General features: G+C 42.0%; 1 protein-coding gene across 1 annotated transcript in view; it reads left to right on the top strand.

The window, feature by feature from the left end:
* Positions 1 to 4,076: 4,076 nt before the first annotated feature.
* The window catches only part of cdh13 (cadherin 13, H-cadherin (heart)), a 423,714-nt gene continuing 407,529 nt past the window's right edge, over positions 4,077 to 20,261 (top strand). The window contains exon 1 of the mRNA XM_085411590.1: positions 4,077 to 4,297. Within this exon, the coding sequence (XP_085267716.1) occupies positions 4,253 to 4,297 (45 nt within the window). The 5' untranslated portion in view covers positions 4,077 to 4,252. The remainder of the gene's footprint in view (positions 4,298 to 20,261) is intronic.

The raw sequence follows: 20,261 nt of genomic DNA on the forward strand, positions 1-20,261 counted from the left end.
TCTCTTTTTACACATACCAAAAGTTTAGGTTACAGACAAATGATTAAATGTGAACAGCTCAAACTTTGGCTCCTTTCTGACACAGGTAGGATGTGTGGATTGTCTTTTCACCTTTACAAGCTGTTACTTAAATCCTAAATGAAATAAACCTAATAAAGAATCAGTAACGTTTGTCCTGTAAAGCATCCACGGGACACAGGTGTGAGGACAGCAATACTTTTATTAATACTGTGGTTTTCAGTACTCCTCTGACTGTCACTGCGGACATATAAAGAGTGACAATCACCTTCACTTCTCAGCACACCTGTTCACCCCGCCCCTGCGCCGCCCGGGAGCTCACTGCGTCACCCCTCCTCTGCAGCCGGCCAGAGACCACACCCACACCACAGAATCCAGAAGAACAAATGTGTGTTTTTCTTTATTATATTGTTTTAATTCCCAATCAGTCAATCAGTTAATAAAATACAAGTAAGGGTAATGGAACCCCTGGTCTCCATTACACAAAATTAGAGAGGGGATAGCCTAACATATGAAACGGGAAAATACTGCCATGTAATCCATGTATTTCAACAAAGTAACTGTATTCTAATTATCACCTATTTAAACAGCAACTGTAACTGAATAGTTGCTCATATTTTGTATTTTGAAGGTCAAGAAAAAGAAGCCACAAAGATGATTATATATTTGATTATATATTTTCTTTCTGCTTGCGTCTCTGTTCTGAAGTGAGGTGTAACTCAAGGTTGCGTTTCTGGAAAAGTGCTCGCTGCTTTTCCTCGTTCGGTCTTGATCGAAAGGTTCCTGACACAGTTCTGTGTCTAGGCTCTTGAACTGATTACCATACCTTCCTGGGGTTGGGGAGGCGCAGTTGTTATGAGGGGTGCTTTTAGGTGTTGTTAGAAGTGTAGGTTGCTCCATGTATTTGATATCAGTTGGAAACAGCAGCTGACAGAGACCGTGGCAGGGATCATACTTTACTGTCTTTGCTTTTTCTAGTGGAAGATCCCGTTGAAATTAGTAATATGACTCTGAATCAGAATCAGCTTTACTGACTGTTTACATGAATGGAGCCTATAATGGTGACAATAGCAACATGAAACAGACAAAAGCAACACATGTCGCATATTTATGTGCAGTGATGCAGAGTGTGAGGATGTTGCAAAACATTAAGGAATAAATACAGGATGGATAACTTGTTACTGTACATACATGAGAATATACACGAGAAATGTCGTATTTATATTTTCCATTCTTGGCTCGTTTGTCTCTTAACATTGTTGGTCTTTCCTCTCACATATCAAAAGTATTATTTTATTCTATGAAAACAGAAAAAAGAAGATAAACACTACTAATAATACACTATTTATTTCTTGAAAGACATAATTATTTTCAGAGGACTATATTTTTTTCTTTTCTTTATGTGGGACATGAGCACAAACATCCGGGTCCTTGGTTTTAATACCTTACTATATGCAGTTGCAGTCTTTTCCGATGTCAGATGGAGGAAATGCAACCTCAGACAGACAACAATCAAAGTCAGTCAGCGTGGCCACATCCTCTTTCACTGGCTGCATATTATCCTCCTATTTCAGACAACTGGTCCAACATTAACTTCTACTGTTGTTGTGGAGCTATAATTTTCCACCAAGTTGCTGAGAAGAGACTGAAAAAGCAGTTAAATCAGTCACCAGCCACGTTTTTAGGTATCAAATCTGAATTATAGAAACATAATTACTAAAAAATGTTCAATAGCCACAAATATAACAAGTAGAAATTATATTTCTGAGGTTACAAAATCGAGTCTGGAGTATTTGAGAGTAATGAAACTGAACCGTAGAACTGACTGAGCTAAACCCACCGAACACACACTTCAGTCATGATTTGTTGATTCCACTTAGCCACGGCTTACAAAACCGAATATGACGCTCTTTGTGTCATTCCCATAATCTAAAATATGTAGTGATGATCATGAAATATGTGACAGGGAATGTTACACACTGTTTGACATTTTATTCTTCATTCAGCTGTGTCATTTTAATTGATTATGCCAGCCATCTTCCTGCGGTCCGCAGCTGAATGTGTGTGCTCTGAACTGAGCAGACAGCAGTGATACAAGCCCTATGCTTTTACTTACTGATAAATGAATATGGCAGAAATATTGTCTGGGAAAAGCAATTCCTCAGGCGTCACAACAATTCTTGCCCTCATTTTTCACATCCATTGAGAAACTGAAGGGAGGAACTTGACTGCTGCACTGAGAGACACTCACAATGACCCACAACTGACTTTTGTGTGGGGCTAACCTTTTCCTTTTCTCAAATCATGATGGCTGTATGCAGAAATGTGTCCCATGTTACGCTTGTTTAGGTGTAAGAAATGGACAGATGGATAGAATAGAAAGGGAGAGTAAAGAGCTCTAAATGTTTCCATTATGTCAGAGTTCAGTTGCTTTGAACAGCAGACCCATCCATCTGTCTCAGCCTCTACAACTTATCTCTGTGTTGGAGGTTAGGGGTACTTTGCATGAAGATTAAGATGTGCTTTGTGACAATGCTGCCCCTTAAGAAAGACTGATGGGCTGGTTTATAGACATCTGACCTTTGGGCCATGAAAAAAGGTTCAGTGAGGAACACGTCACTGAGGCGAGCAGTGACGAGGTAGACTGGCAGATATCTGAATCCTGAACATTTTTCACAACATTTTTTTTTCCGTATTAGGATTTTTTTTTCTGCTGATAGTCAACTAAATGGCAGGATACTGAAACTGCAGGCTTAAGCTAGTGCCCGACATGCTTTGTTCTACATCATCCCTGCAGAACCAAAGGCAATCTCCCTACACTATATTTTATGTTATTAGGGCTAATCAGCAGCAGGGTTGAATTCTAATGAGCCATCCTCCTCTTTAATAATTGTGCAGTAATTAATTGATTATTCCCACCTGCAAACTCAGAGGTCACAGTCAGTTACACAACGGCATGACTTTAGCTACTGAGTGCTTCCCCCCCCCCTCTCAAGGACACCTGACAAGGATCTTGTGTTTTAATAGCTTCCTTTAGAGCTGCATTCGTGTCAGCGTGTTTCCTTGCTTCTAGCTAAATGATCAATTGTTAATTTGTGCGGGGAATGAATTTTCGCAGTTCTCTTTTCAGCATGTGCACCGCAGCCAAGTTCAGTTCGAATTTTCTTTTACTGCATGTTTATTATAAATGTAAAAAAACGACCTTTGCATATGTAGGTGACGAATTTATTGTCACTGCTTTTTAGGTTACTTTCAGTGCAGCTTCTCCTTCTTCTTTTTTCGCTCTATGTTCTAAACTAAAAACACCGAAAAGCGCATTTCTGTTCTATTCTTAAGCCAGGGTAACCCCTTTAGCCTTTCTCTGTGCTCTTGGAAGCATTCCTGTGAAAACGAAGCCCACACCTGATAAAAGTCTCCAACAACAACACCTCCTGTTGGAGAAGCATTCGTTTGAAAAACATGGTGCTTGAAATTGAAGAAGTCCTTGAAGTAAAAGAACGAACGAAAGAAGCCCTATTTACATTTTCAGATAGAACAAGAGGGCTTGTAGCTGAGAGCCACAGAGAAGGGAGGCGTCACTCCATCTCCAGCCTTTTACTTTAAAGGCCGAGTGAATGATTCATGTTTAAGCCTCTTTGGTCGCGGCTCGTGTTTCTAGTTTGGGTTTAAAATGTTTCATTACTGAAGTTTTTCTCTCAGGCACCATCGCAGTGGTGCGGCTTCGTGGGTAATAGAGGCTTCCCGTGCGCCACTGACACTGATGACAGACACCGTAAATAATCTTGAAAAGAGGGTGAATTACAGACACTATCGGGGGCATAAACCTGTCGCGTGTGAAAACTGAAACGGCGCGATACGCGTCATGTTGATGAATCCTCGAAACCTGCGGCTGCACCTGCCGAAAACTCCACAAACGAACCGGGTGTCGACGCTGACCCGCTGCTTGGATCGCGACGAACTCCCCGCCTCATCCCCCACCACTCCCCTCTCCGCCTCCCCCCCGTCTCTGTCCTGCTCATAAATCTATTGGTCGTGGTCTCGCCTTCACTATCCAGCACTGTGCTGATCAGACTGCAGTTATATTTGGAGGAAGTTGGCAGCTGGCGGCTCACGGCGAAAGGCTTTCCTCTCTCTCCGGCGGTTGGACAGTGGAATTATGAACACAGCTCACAGAGTCTCTATCGCCCTGTCTTGAAGCTGTTTGTGTTTCGCACCCAGAGAAATTTTACCGACCATGGAGATTGGAGTCTGCGTTCTCTTGGCTTTTCTCCTCCACCAGGTAAGACAGACGAGATGTGTGCGCGTGTGTGAGGGATTTGGGGACTATTTCGCTGAGACTGGGAGCGATCCCACGCTCTTTTTATTCTGGTCTTCCGCCTGGTCTCACCCGGGCTACCCTTGTGTGTTAATGGCGCAAACATATGTGTTGTCAAGTTTGTCCCGGGTCTGGAAATGGCACACGATACATCACCTGCACAGCCAGGTCCATCCGTGCAAGTTTATTCCCGTTTAGCCCTTCTTGCGCGCGTCTGACTGTCATTTAGGGCTCCGAGTTTGGGGCAGAGGATATCGAGGGTCTGGCAGTGTGCGCGGGGTTCGTTCACTTTAGCAATGCCTTTCACATTTTGTCCAGAGAAAGAGAAAACATGGGAAGGAGAGAAACTGAAGATGGAAGAAGACTGAAGCAGAGCGCAGGGTGTGTATCCTCTGTCTATGTGCAAATCACGGCACCAGCTCTTGTCTCCAGTCGCATCTATATTCCGCTCAGCCACCAACTTGAGCGTTTCTTTGGGCTTGTGAGGGTGTGAGTGTGTGAGCGAGGAGCACACACAGGAGCATGGAGAAGAGGAGAGGAGGGGAAAGGGGGAAAGGCAGCGGGGGGTGTCAGAGACACAGAAAGAGGGGCAGTGAACTAACTTGGCCGCTCTGCTGTGTTGGGTATTTTTACTCAAGTCCACTGGTCTCTGCAGACGTGGGCTCCCTTGAGATATTTAATAAAGCCTTAATTCCCACTGTGATAGAGCCACTCGTCCGTTTGATCTGACTTTAATATGAAGAGAGGGAGCGGTAACTCGGAACAGCTGTTAATACCAGTCAAATCTTTAGAGCAGGATTTCTGCACCAAGGATGCCGAACCTTCCTTTTATGTCACTTTCGCCGTATTTTCATCCACCTTTGTGAACTCGAGCAAGGACGGATCCAGGTGCACAAACGCCTCTTTCCAGCCTTGATCTCTGACCTTCTCTTGCTGATGCATATTCATACATCCCTCTTGAAGATCATAACAAGTTTCCTTTGAAATAGTCACTGTGCGATGTCAGGCTCTATTCGTGTGGCATGCTGCAAAGGTTTAAGCGGCAGCTAATTTTTAAAGCATCCTAGCTGAGACTATTTCTAAACACAGCAACAATGCGAGAGCCCCGAAGCGTGCCAGGCAAACAGCTCATTTGGGAAACTGTGCTGTGCTGCTTCTCTCGCTCCTCTCATCCTGTGTGTCTCTTGCTCGCCCTCATCTCAGTATTGAGAGGCAGCACAGCTCTTGTGGTATTTCTTGTTTGACCCGTGCAGGTTTAGTGCACACTTCCTGCTGTGCATTATATTCCCTTTTAATTGGATAAGCCATTTCTACATTGTAGTTCAATTTGCTTATCTGCTGAGATTCAGGTTAATAGTGTCGACAGAGAAATTATTTAACTCCCTGTTTTATTGATTAGGACCTGGCCTCTCTTGCACGTGTATGCTGCGTCTTATTCACACGCATATGTTTTTCATCTTTGTGAGAAGGCGTAGATTCACTTACTCGCCCTGGAAAACATAATGGAGAGTCTTATAAAATGTCTTCAGTACTGAGTAATTTTTAAAATTTGTGATTCCAAAAACCTTTAAACGTGCTTTGGGCTTTCCTTTAGCCTCTGCAGCTGATGGACAAATATTTATGTTAAAATCTGAATCTTTGTGCTGTGGCTGTCCTGTCATCACTGACAGCTAAGGTCTTGGAATTCCCAAAATATAAATCATTCAAGGTGTGAATCCACACTGACTAATGCAAACCAGTGAAAACAAAAAAATATGACAGTACTGTCGCCTCCAGCGATTTTCTTCCCAGTCTGGCCGAAAACAAACCAAACAGCTTTTTATGCAAAATGTGAGTTACACAGTCGTTCTACTTGACTCATCATCCAGATGAATAAATATATATTCACAAACTTCCCTTTCTGTCTTGCAGAATAACACGTATTGCAGCGTGTAGGCTCAAACTAGCTTTTCTTTTTTAGAGCTTGTCAGACAGGTGGGAGCCAAACTCATCTCCACAGTAAGCTGCTGCACCCACCCACCACCCCCTCACACAGATATGCAGATATACGCGCACGTTGCACTAGTAGCCCCCTCTTTGGTAATAAATCCCTGTTTTCCAGATCGAACGCTAAGCAGTCTCTCCCGGTGGAGCAGTGATTCAGAATAGGCGCAGCACAGCTGGGAGGTGCAGGTGCAACGATCCCCCACCCATTCCCACTTTGATTTCTCCTCCTTGTCTTCCTCCATCGAATCCCCCCCCACCCCATCAAACTAGCTGATTAACCAAACTTTATCCACCATTTATTTTCTCAAACTGCCCTGTGCTGTTTTCTCGCCTCTCACCCGTAGATGAAGACGGTTTTACTACAGTTTAAATTCCTGGGTTGGCACCTGGGCACGTCGTGGACGTTTACGGCTGCGGTGACCAACGGACTGTTAACGTTCCTGTTTAAGCTGCCGCCGGCACCGAGAGATACGGAGAGGAAAGGGGGAGGTCACGGTCCCCAGTAAAAATGTTTAAAGTGTGCAGCTGAAGGCAGCGGCTTGCCACGGTCTCCTGTTACTCATAGATGGGGCTGACCTTCACTGTGACACATACAAACACACACATACACACTGGGAGAGTTGACACACACGCTCGCATTTTATTCTTTTATCTCTTCCGTCTCTCGCAGACACTCAGTCCTGGAGGCGGGTCATTGATCTAGCATGATCAAAAATAGAGGCCACTGCCATTTCTGGTATGCTGGTGCGATTTATAATTCAGGAGCGCAGCAGCAGGTGTGCATCTCGTCGCAGTATTGTCATTTCTAGAATGTTTCTGTTTCTAGCTCGAGTCCTTTTTAATCATATACAACACCAGGGTTCGTTTTCAGTTATCCAGGGATTAAATATGCAGTGTGTCGCCTGTGCACTTTAGTGTGCTTTCCTCTTTATGGACTGTACAGATGGAGCCCGTCACGTCCATCACTGGTTACAATCAACTATCCTTTCAAAAGGAGACCTCCAGCTAAGATCTCTTTCCTCACTCAAGGTTTCTCATGTGGAGTGTCTTTTCAGACCTGGCACCCCTCTGCTACTAAGTGCTGTTTCAGTGATGGACTTTTTATGATGGAGTCTAGTTAAAGAACGGAAGGATGACAAGTCACAAAGTCTAATGATGCCAGTCATTAAGGCAGGGTGGTTTCTTTCTTTTCATTTCGTGGTCTTCGCCCTTCCTCACACTTCCCTGCTCTCTTCTCATTCTTCCCTCATCTCTTCTCACGGCGCCGTCGGGTTTCATCTCCCACAGCCGTGCTGCCAAAATAAAGGGTTAGAGTTAAGAGAAATTGCAGAGAAGTTTGCAATCTTAGCAGCCTACAGAGGCAGACAAACAGCCCGAATAAAAGGAGCATGAAATGGTTCAAGTGAAAGCAGTCCAATAGCAATCTAGACTCTGCTGTCTAAATGTACCCTGGTGCACTGAAAAAAATTTGGAGTGACATTTACTTAAAAAAAGCTAGGCAACTTTTTCCACACAGAAAGTGCTTGTAATCTTTACTCGGGCTATTTCTAAGTAATATTTACTTACTAGAACCATCTATTTTTTATGTGAAATACACAAGTAAATTGCACTGGCAATACTCATCTACAGGTTGTAACTTTTACTCAGAATACCATTGCATCCAATTACAAAACCCAAGTGAACATTGCTGATATTTCTTTGTGTTTCTTACTCATCTTTTCTTTGTTATATTCTATGTAATTATTAAGTAATATTTATTATGAATGTACTAGTTAATATTAATCGAATTGAATAAATATTCTTATTATTCTATTAAATAATAAATCAATATTTTCTAAAAACAAATATTTGCAGCTTAAGAGACACTTTTATTTCACAGTTGAAATGGCATAGATATATTTAAAATATCTACATAACATTATAACCACAAAAAACATGGCCATAGAACTTCTTGATCGCAAATTTCAAAACAGAGCATATACACATATACAAAACAACAACAACATGCTATTCAAAAACTCAGTGTGCACTGTCCCCTTTCTTCTAATCAACTTTCAGAACACATACATCAACTCTGTCCATTAACAGTTGCAATCACTACCTTTGCAGACATTCTCAGAACGTTCAGGACAGAAAGAACTTGTATAAAACTGAGCAACATTTGAAATTACTGTCAGAAAACAGACAAAATGCAAACAAATTAATTGTGCTGGACAAAAGCACAAATAACACTGGAACACTCACACTAAAAGTTTCTTGTGGAGAGACTGGACCTTTGGTGACATTTTAAGGATGTCAAGCTCAAGAAACAGCTTCTGAAATACCTCAAACGTATATTTCAGTTTCAGTGGGTAACTTAAGTTGACAGCATAGATGACACCCATGAGCAGGAGGCAAGCGTTTGTCACACTTCCGCAGTCCTCCAGAATTTCTGTCCCCTCAATGATGACCGACACGTTCACAGGATCTTGGTTTTCCTGTGCCACATTGGGATGGATTACGATGATCTTCATCATGTGATTACTGCAGTCCTCTTTCAATGCTTCTTGGCTGACGTCCTCCTGTGAAAACAAACAAACCACAATTAGAAATAACTAGAATAGATTCCAAGTAAAAGAAAAGGTTAAGAGAAAAAAAAATGTAAAAATAAAAAAGAGGTAGAGAATCTTTGACCTTCAATATATCATCACAAGTGAAGACCAGATTATAAGGTTAGACAATTTTAATACAGTCATTATGATCATCAGATACCTGATGGTCTTTGATCAGCTCCTCTCCACTCTCTCCAAGATACTCAACTAAGCAACGAATGATAATGTCCCTTCTGCCATCGACATGATGCTATTAAACCCAAAAAGAAAATTTATTGCAGAAAATACACAACATAACATATGTAACATACATACATAACAGCACATACAGATGTAAACAGAAAGTTACTCATGGAGAATGTAAGCCTGCAGCTACATTCTAACGTTGTGAAGTGTACAACTTAACATGAATTTCTCAACAATGTGTGTTAAGACAAGAGTACAGTGCATGTCATGATCTGTGGGTCCAGAAACTGTCTCTGCCCAGTGAGGAAAGTTTTCTGCCTCATCACTGGACATGCAAATGAATTTTTTGCAACATATCAGTACCTCCTATCACAATATTAACCAGTCAAGGACAGGAATTCCCACACACAAGAGTAATATTTTGGGAAATAATTGTATTGGAGTCTATGGGCAGCAGGAAGGGATCTCGCTGCACTCAGAGGGTCACTTTGAAAATTCTGTAAATTTCTCTGCTTTTGAGCGCATATTAAGGGAGAGATGACAGGTTTGTATACACTTGTAGAGACAATCATGTGCATAAATTGTTAATTGTGGCCACAGTGTCAGGATCAGGAGAACAGTTTCAGCCAACACAGACACTGATCAGAATAAAGGACAAGTTCAGTATTTTACACTTAAAGCCCTGTTTTCAGTTTATGATGAAATCGAACGATTTTGATTGAAATTTGGACACATGCTGCTGGCCCGAGCTTTTTTGGTTTCTGTGGTAGCACATCCCCACCTCCACAATGGCTTCATAGGTGCACTGGAACAATCCTTCCTAAAATGCATAAAACTGTCGTTTACAAAGACGTGAAACTCACCGAGTGGTCAGAAGTGTTCACTGATATGTTCACACAAAAATCGCTGCAAAAGATACTTTCCAACTGGTTTTTATTGTAGTTTTTGTCCAACTCCATTGACTTGTATTAGATGTGCTGTGATGTACGGTATTAGTCCGCCGCTATTCCATTCTATTATTCAAGCTCTCGGCGGAAGAATGTACAGGTGTAAGGCGTTTGAAAAAATAGGTCCAGTTTTACAACAAATGGTAAAACACCTGTTGGAAAGCATTTTTGCAACGATTTGTGTGTGAACATATCAGTGAACACCCCTGACCACTCGGTGAGTTTCACGTCTTTGTATGAAGCCATTGTGGAGGTGGGGGTGTGCTACCACAGAAACCAAAAAAGCTCCGGCCAGCAGCATGTGTCCAAATTTCAATCAAAATCGTTCGATTTCATCATAAACAATCTGAAAACAAAGCTTTAAGTTTAAAATAACAAACTTGTCAACTTGTCCTTTAAATAAGAGTGATACATTCTCAGTGTGTATGACCTCATCTTTTCCATTAGATTATGTAATTAAAATAATTTAAAATTTTACCTTATTGAGTGAGTCCAACATTGGTTTTATTTTGGTCCCTGCAGTCCCGCCCTTCCTTCGAAATATCTCCAGGAGTTTGGTGGTGTACCTGTCCAATCTGGACAAAAACGTTCGCTCCAGATGAATTGTGGTTATTCGCTTAAACTCCTCTTTGATCTGAAATGAGAGATAAAACACAAAATCATGTCAAAGATGACTCATGAGATCTCACATACACTTAGTTGCTGCATGAACAAGAACTGGATTTACCTGATTTTCACAGAACAGAGAAGGCCACCTCTCTAAGAGGTCTTGGATTGCAGGGCAATCCTTGACAACCTCTTTTCTTCTCATAGCGAAAGACTTCTCCATTTTCTCATTAATTGCCCTCTCATTGTTCTTCTTCTTCATTTCCTTCAGCAAATCTAGTCTATCCATCTCTAAGGTTTCCTCAGTCTCACCGAATGGCAGTGGTGGCAGATAGTTGACTTCAGCTTTTTTGGCCCTTTTAAAGCCTTTAAGTGAACCCTCTTCACTGGAGCATCGTCTCTTCAGTGTGTTCACCTCGAGCTCTGGAATGGCTAATTGGCGACCTCTTAACTTTGCCCTGTAGTTGCCCATTTTATACTTTATCCTCTGTTGCCAACCATATAGGCCATTAAAAGAACCTGGCTCTTTGAGGCATGGGTATTTTGCTACCAAGGCTTCAGCAACAGCTAAAATCTGGACACCAGTTGGATATGCTGTGAAGCCAAATATAGTCTCTGCAAGCTTCTCAAGAATGCTACTAGTTATGCTTGGGTTGTTCAAAAGTGTGCCATCATTTTCATAAGCTTGCTTTCCTGCTTCCAGTGCAAGGTCTATATCATAAGAGAAGTCTGGTATTTCAAACTTAAATGGCCATGGCTTAGACCTGTAGGATGGTCCACTCTCATCTGGGGAGGACAACAGGATTGTGTCGCATACAGATGAGGAGGAGCTTGCTTCTGTAGATAGTGGAACTGGAGATTCGACTTCTGACATGTCCACAGTAGTGAGACTTAAGATTACTGGTTCAGTTTTTACTACTTTGAGGTTAGCTTTATCTTGTACTTCCTCAATCGAGGTCAAAGTGAAGAACTGACCATCGAAATCCATGTCCTGGTACATAACAGTGAATGGTCCTGTAATATCAAATGTCTCTCGAAGAACATCATTGAGGTCCTGAAGTGTGCTTGGGATGCCTGCAGGTAAAAGTAGTTTGTGGACATCATCCTCCCCAAAAATTATCCGCAGTTTCGCTGAGGGTGCCATATCAACAGGAAGAAGCTGCAACAACAGAAGAGAAATACAGACATTTATTCACAAGCTTCTCTCCTCACATTTCAAAAAGATAGGCAAATGTGGTGCTTTAAAGTTGTCAGGCGTCTTCCTGCAAGGGTGTATGAAGCCAAAGGATAAAAATCTTTAAGCTCTCTTTGCTCAAGTAACTGCACACTCCCTGTGTTCTCCAGCTCATAACTCCTCAGGTGTTCATTGTACCATGTATTTTGTTGTCTCACGAAAAAAGTCAGTTTGTTACAAATCACCATTATCTGTAACACTTCAGAAAAGTCAGGCAGTCCTGCAGTGGAACCACAACACAACAACATTCCCACTGCATAGTTGGTGCCTAAACTGCACACATTATTGGCAACATGCACAGCTGTAACAGCAGGGAATCTGCATTTCACCAGGTCTTTTAGATCATCCTTAAGCACATCTAAAGAGACCTCTGTTGTTTTTGTGACCGCAAGTGATGGTTTGACAGAATGTGATTGATGATATGCAACCATGAGCTGGTGCTTATTTGCAAGAGACAGCAAAATATTCCTGAAACAACCAGTGTGTCTTACCACCTTCTTGAAAAAGCTGTGTTTGGCCTCGAATCTCATTGTCCAGAGGGCAGCTAGGGGGCCAAATTCCCGAATGAGCTGAGGATAGTGCTCAAGGAAATGGTGCTTGGGAATGAGCTTATGTTGGGGGAAAACATCAAGGAATCTGCTTCGGTGTTCTGAAATGATGCTGTCAAGATAGCAAATGCTTTCTTCAGTATGGACTCGAGACATGACAAGGTCCACAATGTCTTTCAGTGTCATCAGCATCTGCCATACAGGCTCTTGTTGGGGTACTTTTAAACCTATAATCAGAGGCAAAAGACGTAATAAGCACCAATTTTCATGTGCGTTGCCCCCTACTGATTTTCGAGTCGAAAAGTTAGCAGGAATGAGATGAGGGCGATTTGTTTTATCACTCCACTTGTATGGGAAATTGGAAATGGCATCATTCAGTTCCATGAGAGAAAAATATTTTTTCTTGATCAAGTTATCAAATGCCAAAGCCAGTTCCACTGGAACAATACCCTCCAGCAGATCATGTAAAACATCTGGAGGGTAACCAGATGTAACATGAAAATGCTCAAGTTTTTCTGACAATGCACACTGTTTTTTTACACCATAACAATGAGGGTGATCTGGACTAGACACAGCTGTCTGTACATGCAGTGTATGTTGATCTTTGGTTCTTTGATGAAAAGACCCAGATCTCACTTCATTGGACTGAAACTTGGATCGCTCCCCAACACAAAACCGGCAGATGTATGACCCTGCAAAGCTTTCGACAAATCCTGCCACAGAGTGCGCCCCCAAATTATCTGCCACCACACTGACCACAGTCCCTTTAATGGCTTTCCCTAACGCTGGAACAAAAAGACCATCTTTCTCCAAGCTTTGGATATCTGTTAACAGTGGCTCTAAAACTCGCTGGAATCCAAACTGCTTGGTGTCTTCAGCCTTACACAGAATTGCAAGGTAGATTGATGTCAATGTGGAACGTAATTGCACCGGAATGTTTCCCAACACCCAATAGACAGCTGTGACTTTGTGCTTTTTTCGAGATGTCCCAAGAGGATTACATACCTCAAAGTCATCAATGTACAGGATGAGACTCACTCTGTTCTCCTCTACAGAGAAAAACTTGTTGTTTTGATAGTGAGATCCATCACGAAATGTCTGGTACTTAAAGTCATTTTCAGTTTTTTTTTCACCTTCAAATGTGTTTTCTTGAAAAGACTTACTTAGGACCTGCACCAAGGAGGGCAATATTGGGACATACTGGAAGGTTTTGCCCTTTTTTTTATCAAGTATGTGTTCTTCTGGTTCAACAACTGAAAAATGCTTCTTCATAAATTCTCTTCTCTTGTAATAAGTTGTGAAAGGGCCACCTGTCCCCAAGGCAGTACTTATAGGGTGTGTCTCACAAAGATTTTTCACTAAATCTGAGATAATGGCTGGATCCAGATCACAGTTATGGCTTTTCAAGGTGGACACCACCACATCTCTTAAAAGTGGACCAGATGCAGAGGTGGATATAAACTGAAGCTCATCTACTATTTCATCAATGCATTTGTTTGGGACATTGAACATGCTTTCTAACTTTAAAAATAGATGGCCAAATTTCTCTTTTATATCTTGAGACAACTCCTGTGGTTCCCCATCCCAAAGCTCTAAGCTCTCTTCCACATAGGTCTCATCCTGAGCAAACATGGGTTCATTAGGTTTGCTTTTTAATACTTCAGTTTTAAAATCCTCAAGGGTGTGTGACTGGTGTTTTCTGTGTCTATGTGTAGCAAAGGTGGAATAAATATTTGTACTGAAGTTGCAGTCTTTGAAGACACATGCAACTACTTCAAACTTCCTTAAGTGGTTGTTAAGATGCTCAAAATACTGCTTCTCTGAATTAAAAAAAACAGAGCAGCAAAGTAGACAAGTAAATGAAAGAGGTCCACTTTGTGTGACCATCTTCACATGGTGTCGAGACAAATGGGTCTTAAGGGCATTAAATGTTTTAAACGAGCAAGGGCAATCAGTGTGAAGACAAGGGACTGACTGGCTGCGACCACCATTTCCATGCTTTAGTCTGTAGTGTTTTAACAATCCCAACCTCTTCTCTGACTCAAAGCTACATATCTTACACATCCATCTCATGTTGTGGCACCTTAAACAGACAAATTATGTGACAAGTTAAACCTAATCGTTACTAATTTGATCTTACCTTGTGGAGTTCAAATTAGCAGTCAGAAGGTCCTATGTTCTGTAAAAAAAAAAAAAAAAGAAAGAAAAAAAAAAAGGTTATCTATATGCTTTTCAACTAATTTCTACTAACTCAAGGATGCACACTGATATTATTATTATTTTTTTTACATATGTTAGTTCGGTGGCAAATTTAAAACAGGTCAATATGAAGACTTGAGTGAAATCGAGTGCGTATATCGTTTTTTGTTTTGTTATTTTTCAAAATACACCTCATGGCAGCTGTGCAGCAATTATTTTAAACTGGACCGTGGTCGTTTTATTCACAAAGACGTTAGTTAAGGCAGCAGGCGTGTGTTGTTTAGGTGGCCATCTAAGCTGTAAAGTGCTGTGGGAAATTCTGGACATACCTCCTGCCAGGAAAGTTAGTCAGCAAGTCTAGCAGGAAAATACACTATTTGCTAGCGCAGCTTCTTTCAGTGCGGAGAAACTGACTTAAGTAGGTGAGCCAACAGGAACGTACAAAGTTTGTTCCGCTTAAAACTTACATTCATGGTTCTACTTCTTCCCGTTTCCGTCAAGTCTGCCAACCGTCGAAATGTGGACCATGGTATGTCTGAAGAAAGACCGCTCAAATGTGGGGAGGGGCTTTGACGTCATGCTCCGAATGCAGAGAAGGTGGCCATATTCACTGATGTCACTCCATTACATTTTACTTGGAAATATCAACTAATTAAGCCAATGAATTGGTTTAGTGAACATTACTTGGATCGAATGATTCAATTTACATACAAAACTGAGGACACATAATTACAAACAATCCTCAAGTAATGCACTACAAGAAAAACTGCTATTTTAAAGTAATAGCACTGAATTTGTAATTTTTTGTAAAATTTATATAGCTAATTGAAATAATAATTACAGGGCCAAAAAAACATTTTTTTCAGTGTGTTACTGTGGTTCTAACAATCAGCTGGTAAATAGGCTTTCTAGTGTGGGGCTTTGAGGTTTCATTCTCCTTCACATTGTACTTATCTATGCTCTTTCCTGGGTGGAAGCACGCAGCCAAGTGTGGTCTGTGGTGTTAGAGTGCTCTTTGGAGATTTTTTTCAGACTCTGCTGTTATTGACAGAAAACTCTAAAAGCTTCCTGTAAATAAAACACTCACATGTGCCCGTACACCTGACCCACAATCGCACAACTCCAAACACACACCTGTTCACACTCTTTCCTTGTAATGGGAGACTCCGAGTTTTTATTTATCCGTTTATTCCATTTGTTCCCTTGAGACTGTGGTCGAGCAACATGCTCTGTAATGGGCTGTAAGGTCAAATGCTATCTTAACTCCAATGAGGAGAGAGTGTGACCTTTGAGGCAAAAACAGTCTTCTTCAATCTTCTTTCCCTCGACGTTGCCACTGCACTCGCTGGAGGAAGGGAGTGGGTTAGAGGAGGTCGAAGCAAGGGAGGATGAAGTGCAGAGATAGCGAGGGTAGTAATTAAAGTAAATATGTCCCCTTAGCGCTCCATTAGAATCTGCCTGCATTTGATATAAGTGGCCTAATTATGCAAAACGCCAGTGGACGTTGTGTAGTGTAATCACGAAATGTGCCAAGTGGGAGAGAAAAAAAGGAAAATGTCGCGTTCTAGGACAGAGGATTAATGGTGCGTTTGTGAGTCAAGCAAAAGACTAACACAAACATACACACATGCACAAAAGGCCTCAGTAACCATGTGTGAAGGACATAGCGGTGCAGTTTAACGTCGTCCCTCCAGTTGATCAAGCTTCCATCACAGTTTGTTCTCCCCTGTCAGACAAGCAGATGAACAAGCACAAAGATAAAGCGGCTGACAGACAAAGAGCTATACAGATACCCAGGTCCAGATAACTGATGAGAGCAAAGCAGCCGTGCCCCTGACGCCACATTCAAAATCTCAAGTGTCAGAGAAAGTGAGATGGTCATGCCACGCCCCCCTCGTCGTCCACTATCAGCTTTAGCAAACTCTGTGCAACACGTTACAGATATTCAGGAGCTATTCACCCGCTCCGTTTGTCTCTTTTCCAAAACATCCAGATATGTCGTTCTGCTTTCTCTCTCTCACACACACACACACACACACACACACACACACACACACACACACACACACACACACACACACACACACACACACACACACACACACAAGCACAAGCATGGGTCTATGTTTGGCAAGGAGAGCGAGTTTCTTTTTTCAGCATGATTGCGATGACTCCTCTCAAAGTGTGTGAAGCTGCCAGCAGCACAGTGGGTGTATTCATGTAAGAGGCTGGTACAGCGGGGTCCTGTTTCTTCCACAAGAGTAGTTTTACAGATAATAGTAGCAGATGATGATACAGTGAGTTGCATTAGCCTTTGCTGCTGCCATGCACTTTCTATTTAGTTCAACTAAGAGACGCGTTGCAGACCATTCATGAGTCATGTGCAACACGAGGCCACAGGTCATTAAAAAGCTGGCTTTTCATCACTGACTGTGTCGTTAGTCACAGCCACAGGGTCAAAGTGGTGATTGAGGTTTGCCAGCTGCACTTGATCTTTTAGGTGAGCTGCTCCCTGCTGATGTTTCTGTAGGTGGAGTTTCCAGCTACAACAGTGTGGCGCGAGTCACCAGTTAGCTAAAATGGTTCACTGTAGTAGATACGAAGGAAGGACACACAACTCTTGGTGTTCCTGTTTGCATTTTCAAAACAAAAGCAGATTTTAGTTATCTCGCTCCCATATTTGGTTGAAATGATCAGAAATGAGATGAGCACCAGTTCTTGCCTTTAGCAAGATTTATAGATATTTTTTTTAACTAAATTTTAAGGAGGTCTTTAAAAATAGATGAACAGGCGTTCATAAGTATGCGATGCACAGCCTACCATATGCTTACCTTGCACTGTCCCCTATGGATTCGTCTGCTGGCAAAAATGATGCAGATTATTTCCTTGCTGATAATGAGCAGGTTTTTTTTAAAAAAGCTCACTTAAACTTTGACATGTCTTTTAATATCTGCTTAGATATTAAAGCAACATTCATAATTTGTACAACTGACAACTGCTGACAACTACAGCAGAGCAGAATTAGCAACATGGTGCAATAGCAGAGAAGGAGAGCTCTGAACTCTCATGTGAACCAGTATAGAGTTCACAGGGATAAAGAGGTGTTGATTGGCTCATCACCTTTGCATTGCAGCGTGCCTGTACGTGTATATATGTGAGATGAGTTAGTGAAGTGGTCCCAGCTTTGACACTATATTTAAACACAGTCTGGTGATGCAGTAATAAGACAGAACTGATTGATTTGTGTTGGTCCTGATTCATTATAATATTGTTCATGACGTTATCATCGGTGAGGCTCTCCCTGGCTGTGTCCTGTACAGTCATACTAGTGCAATGAGATGAGCTTGGTCTCGTTGACGTTTTACTGCTTTATCTGCTCTGATTGTCTCAAATATAATTCGACTCTTTGCAGACACATTTTGAAAGAGTAATTTTTGTGTTGATTTGATCAAAGCAGCCAAAAAGGCTGTACGTGGTGTTAAAGCTGGATAATAGTACAGGATGTATTATCACCTTGACTTTAACATTGTTCTTAAAGCAGCAGTGGAGACTGACTCTCTAATGCTCCACTTGGAGCACGATGAGATTGTTCGAAGGCATCAGCCCTACTTTTTCATTCTCTCCCAACACGACTCTGGGTTTTCACTTCGTTCTGTGTTCAGCAAAGGTCTTTGAAGTAATCAAATCCCTCTCTGCTGTTAAACGGAAATGATAGCTAAGAAGGGTTTCTTGACTTTTACGAGAAATCACTGCAGCTTATTCGCTTCATCCTTTTTTTGGCTTTGCTGCGAACAAAAATAGGTAGATTTTTTTTTGTTCATCATCCCACTTGCACCTATGCTGCTCCCCGTTTTTCTGTTCTGAAAATATCTCTAGTCTCCTTTTCACTTGGTAGGTAGACACCAGGATGGTTTTTGCATCGTCTGTTGGCCCTCACGCTGTTTTATCCCTAACTCAGTGATTCAGGAGGCATCAGGTGGGTCTGACGCATGCAGTACCACCCCTGCTGCCTAGATGGCAACAAAATGCCAGATATCCTTCGAACAAACGTCAGGGGTAATTGCCACTTAGATCCACTTAGTGTTTAAACTGCAGGTGTGACTGTGTAGGTGTGTACATTTGTTTTTGTGAGATGTTTTCCTATAGATGGATGCTGGTATGGTAAGAGTGCTTTTTGCAAAGGTAGAGAGGCCGTTTAAACCCCTGAACTTGCCTGTCAAGAAAAAGACAGGGATTCGAGGACTCATTTGAAGTGAGCACACAAAGCACTATATTGGTGCCTACGCAGGCAGGTCGCTTCAAGGTAATTAGAATAGCTCTTCCCACTTATTGCTTTTGATGTCAGCATGTGGGGGAACGAGAGAGAGCCAACTTTTGCCTGCCACTGACAGAGGGGGCTGCCACCTCAGTTGAATTCCTTTAGACACAATTAATGTCGCGCTCTATTCACAGGTTTATCTCATATTAATGCAGGCAGGTCCAAGGCTTTGAGCTTACAAATGAATTAAATGATGGGGCAAAAAGAATCGAGTGGAAAGAAAAGGAAAGAGGAGTGCCAGTGGACTGGTAACAACCCTGTTCGTCACAACATTAGGTTCTGGTTTTATTATATTTTGAAGATATGTGATCTCCCTTTAAGGTTTGTCCTTGTGATCTATCAAAATTCAAAGTTTGCACAATATGTAGGCCAGGAAACGCTGCAAGCTGCTCTATGTGACACTTTCAGTGCACTGCAGATTTACATCTTCACAAAGCTTTCTTCATCTCAAAGGATTCTCAGTTCATAAGGTCCTTTTTAACACGATGCCGTAGCAATCAGAAACCTAAAACTTTACTCTAGCGTGAACCTTCTTTCCTTGTACTGATGCTAGAATCAGTGTTCCCACTACTTCCTGACCTATCACCCTAATTTTGAAGCGATTATTTGCTTTCGTGATACTTATCGCCCATGTTTTATGATCTGAAGAGACTCTTTCAAGGTGATCTCAGACCGCCTCAGCCAGTTCTTGTTTGGGGAGATCCATGCAGGAGTTTGTCTTCCAGACCCAAAGTAATTAAAACATAGAGTTTAGGGCACGGAGCGATCCATCTGCATAAGTGCATAGGTAGCTATTCGCAAGTACACTTAAGGGCTTTTGGTGTTGTCGGCTGTGCTGTGATCCTCATGGGATGGCTGAGGCAGCAGTAATGAAGGTAAAGATGAAACTGTGGCTTTGGCTGCGGTCTGGCGAGGCGAGTGCAGAGATTTCCATCCAGATACCGTTTCCACCTCTTCACACTCACGCTGTAACTAATTCAAACAACTGCAAACTGCACGCTTGTCATTAAAGCTGATTGTTTTTCACCACAGGGAAGGATTACAGTCTTGAGATCCAAAGTTTTCACCTGACAACAGTGATATGACGCGGGGTTGGCTGCCGCCCCTTTCATTATCTCAGCTTCACCCCTCTTATCAACTATAGGGGAGATGCAGTGTGTGCTATAGGCTTTCTGCCACGAGCGAGCTGACTGGATTTGATTTTCATTAGGATTGCATGTCTTCACTGTCACATCCTCTCCCCACCTCGTACGCTTTACTGGACACAATTTTCCGCTGCGGTGGCCCTTGTAGTGACGGCTTGGTTTTTCACG

Source organism: Rhamphochromis longiceps, linkage group LG7, assembly GCF_057381845.1.
Source record: "Rhamphochromis longiceps isolate RC_006_pf linkage group LG7, R_longiceps_female_GT1.1, whole genome shotgun sequence".
NCBI classification, from domain to species: domain Eukaryota; kingdom Metazoa; phylum Chordata; class Actinopteri; order Cichliformes; family Cichlidae; genus Rhamphochromis; species Rhamphochromis longiceps.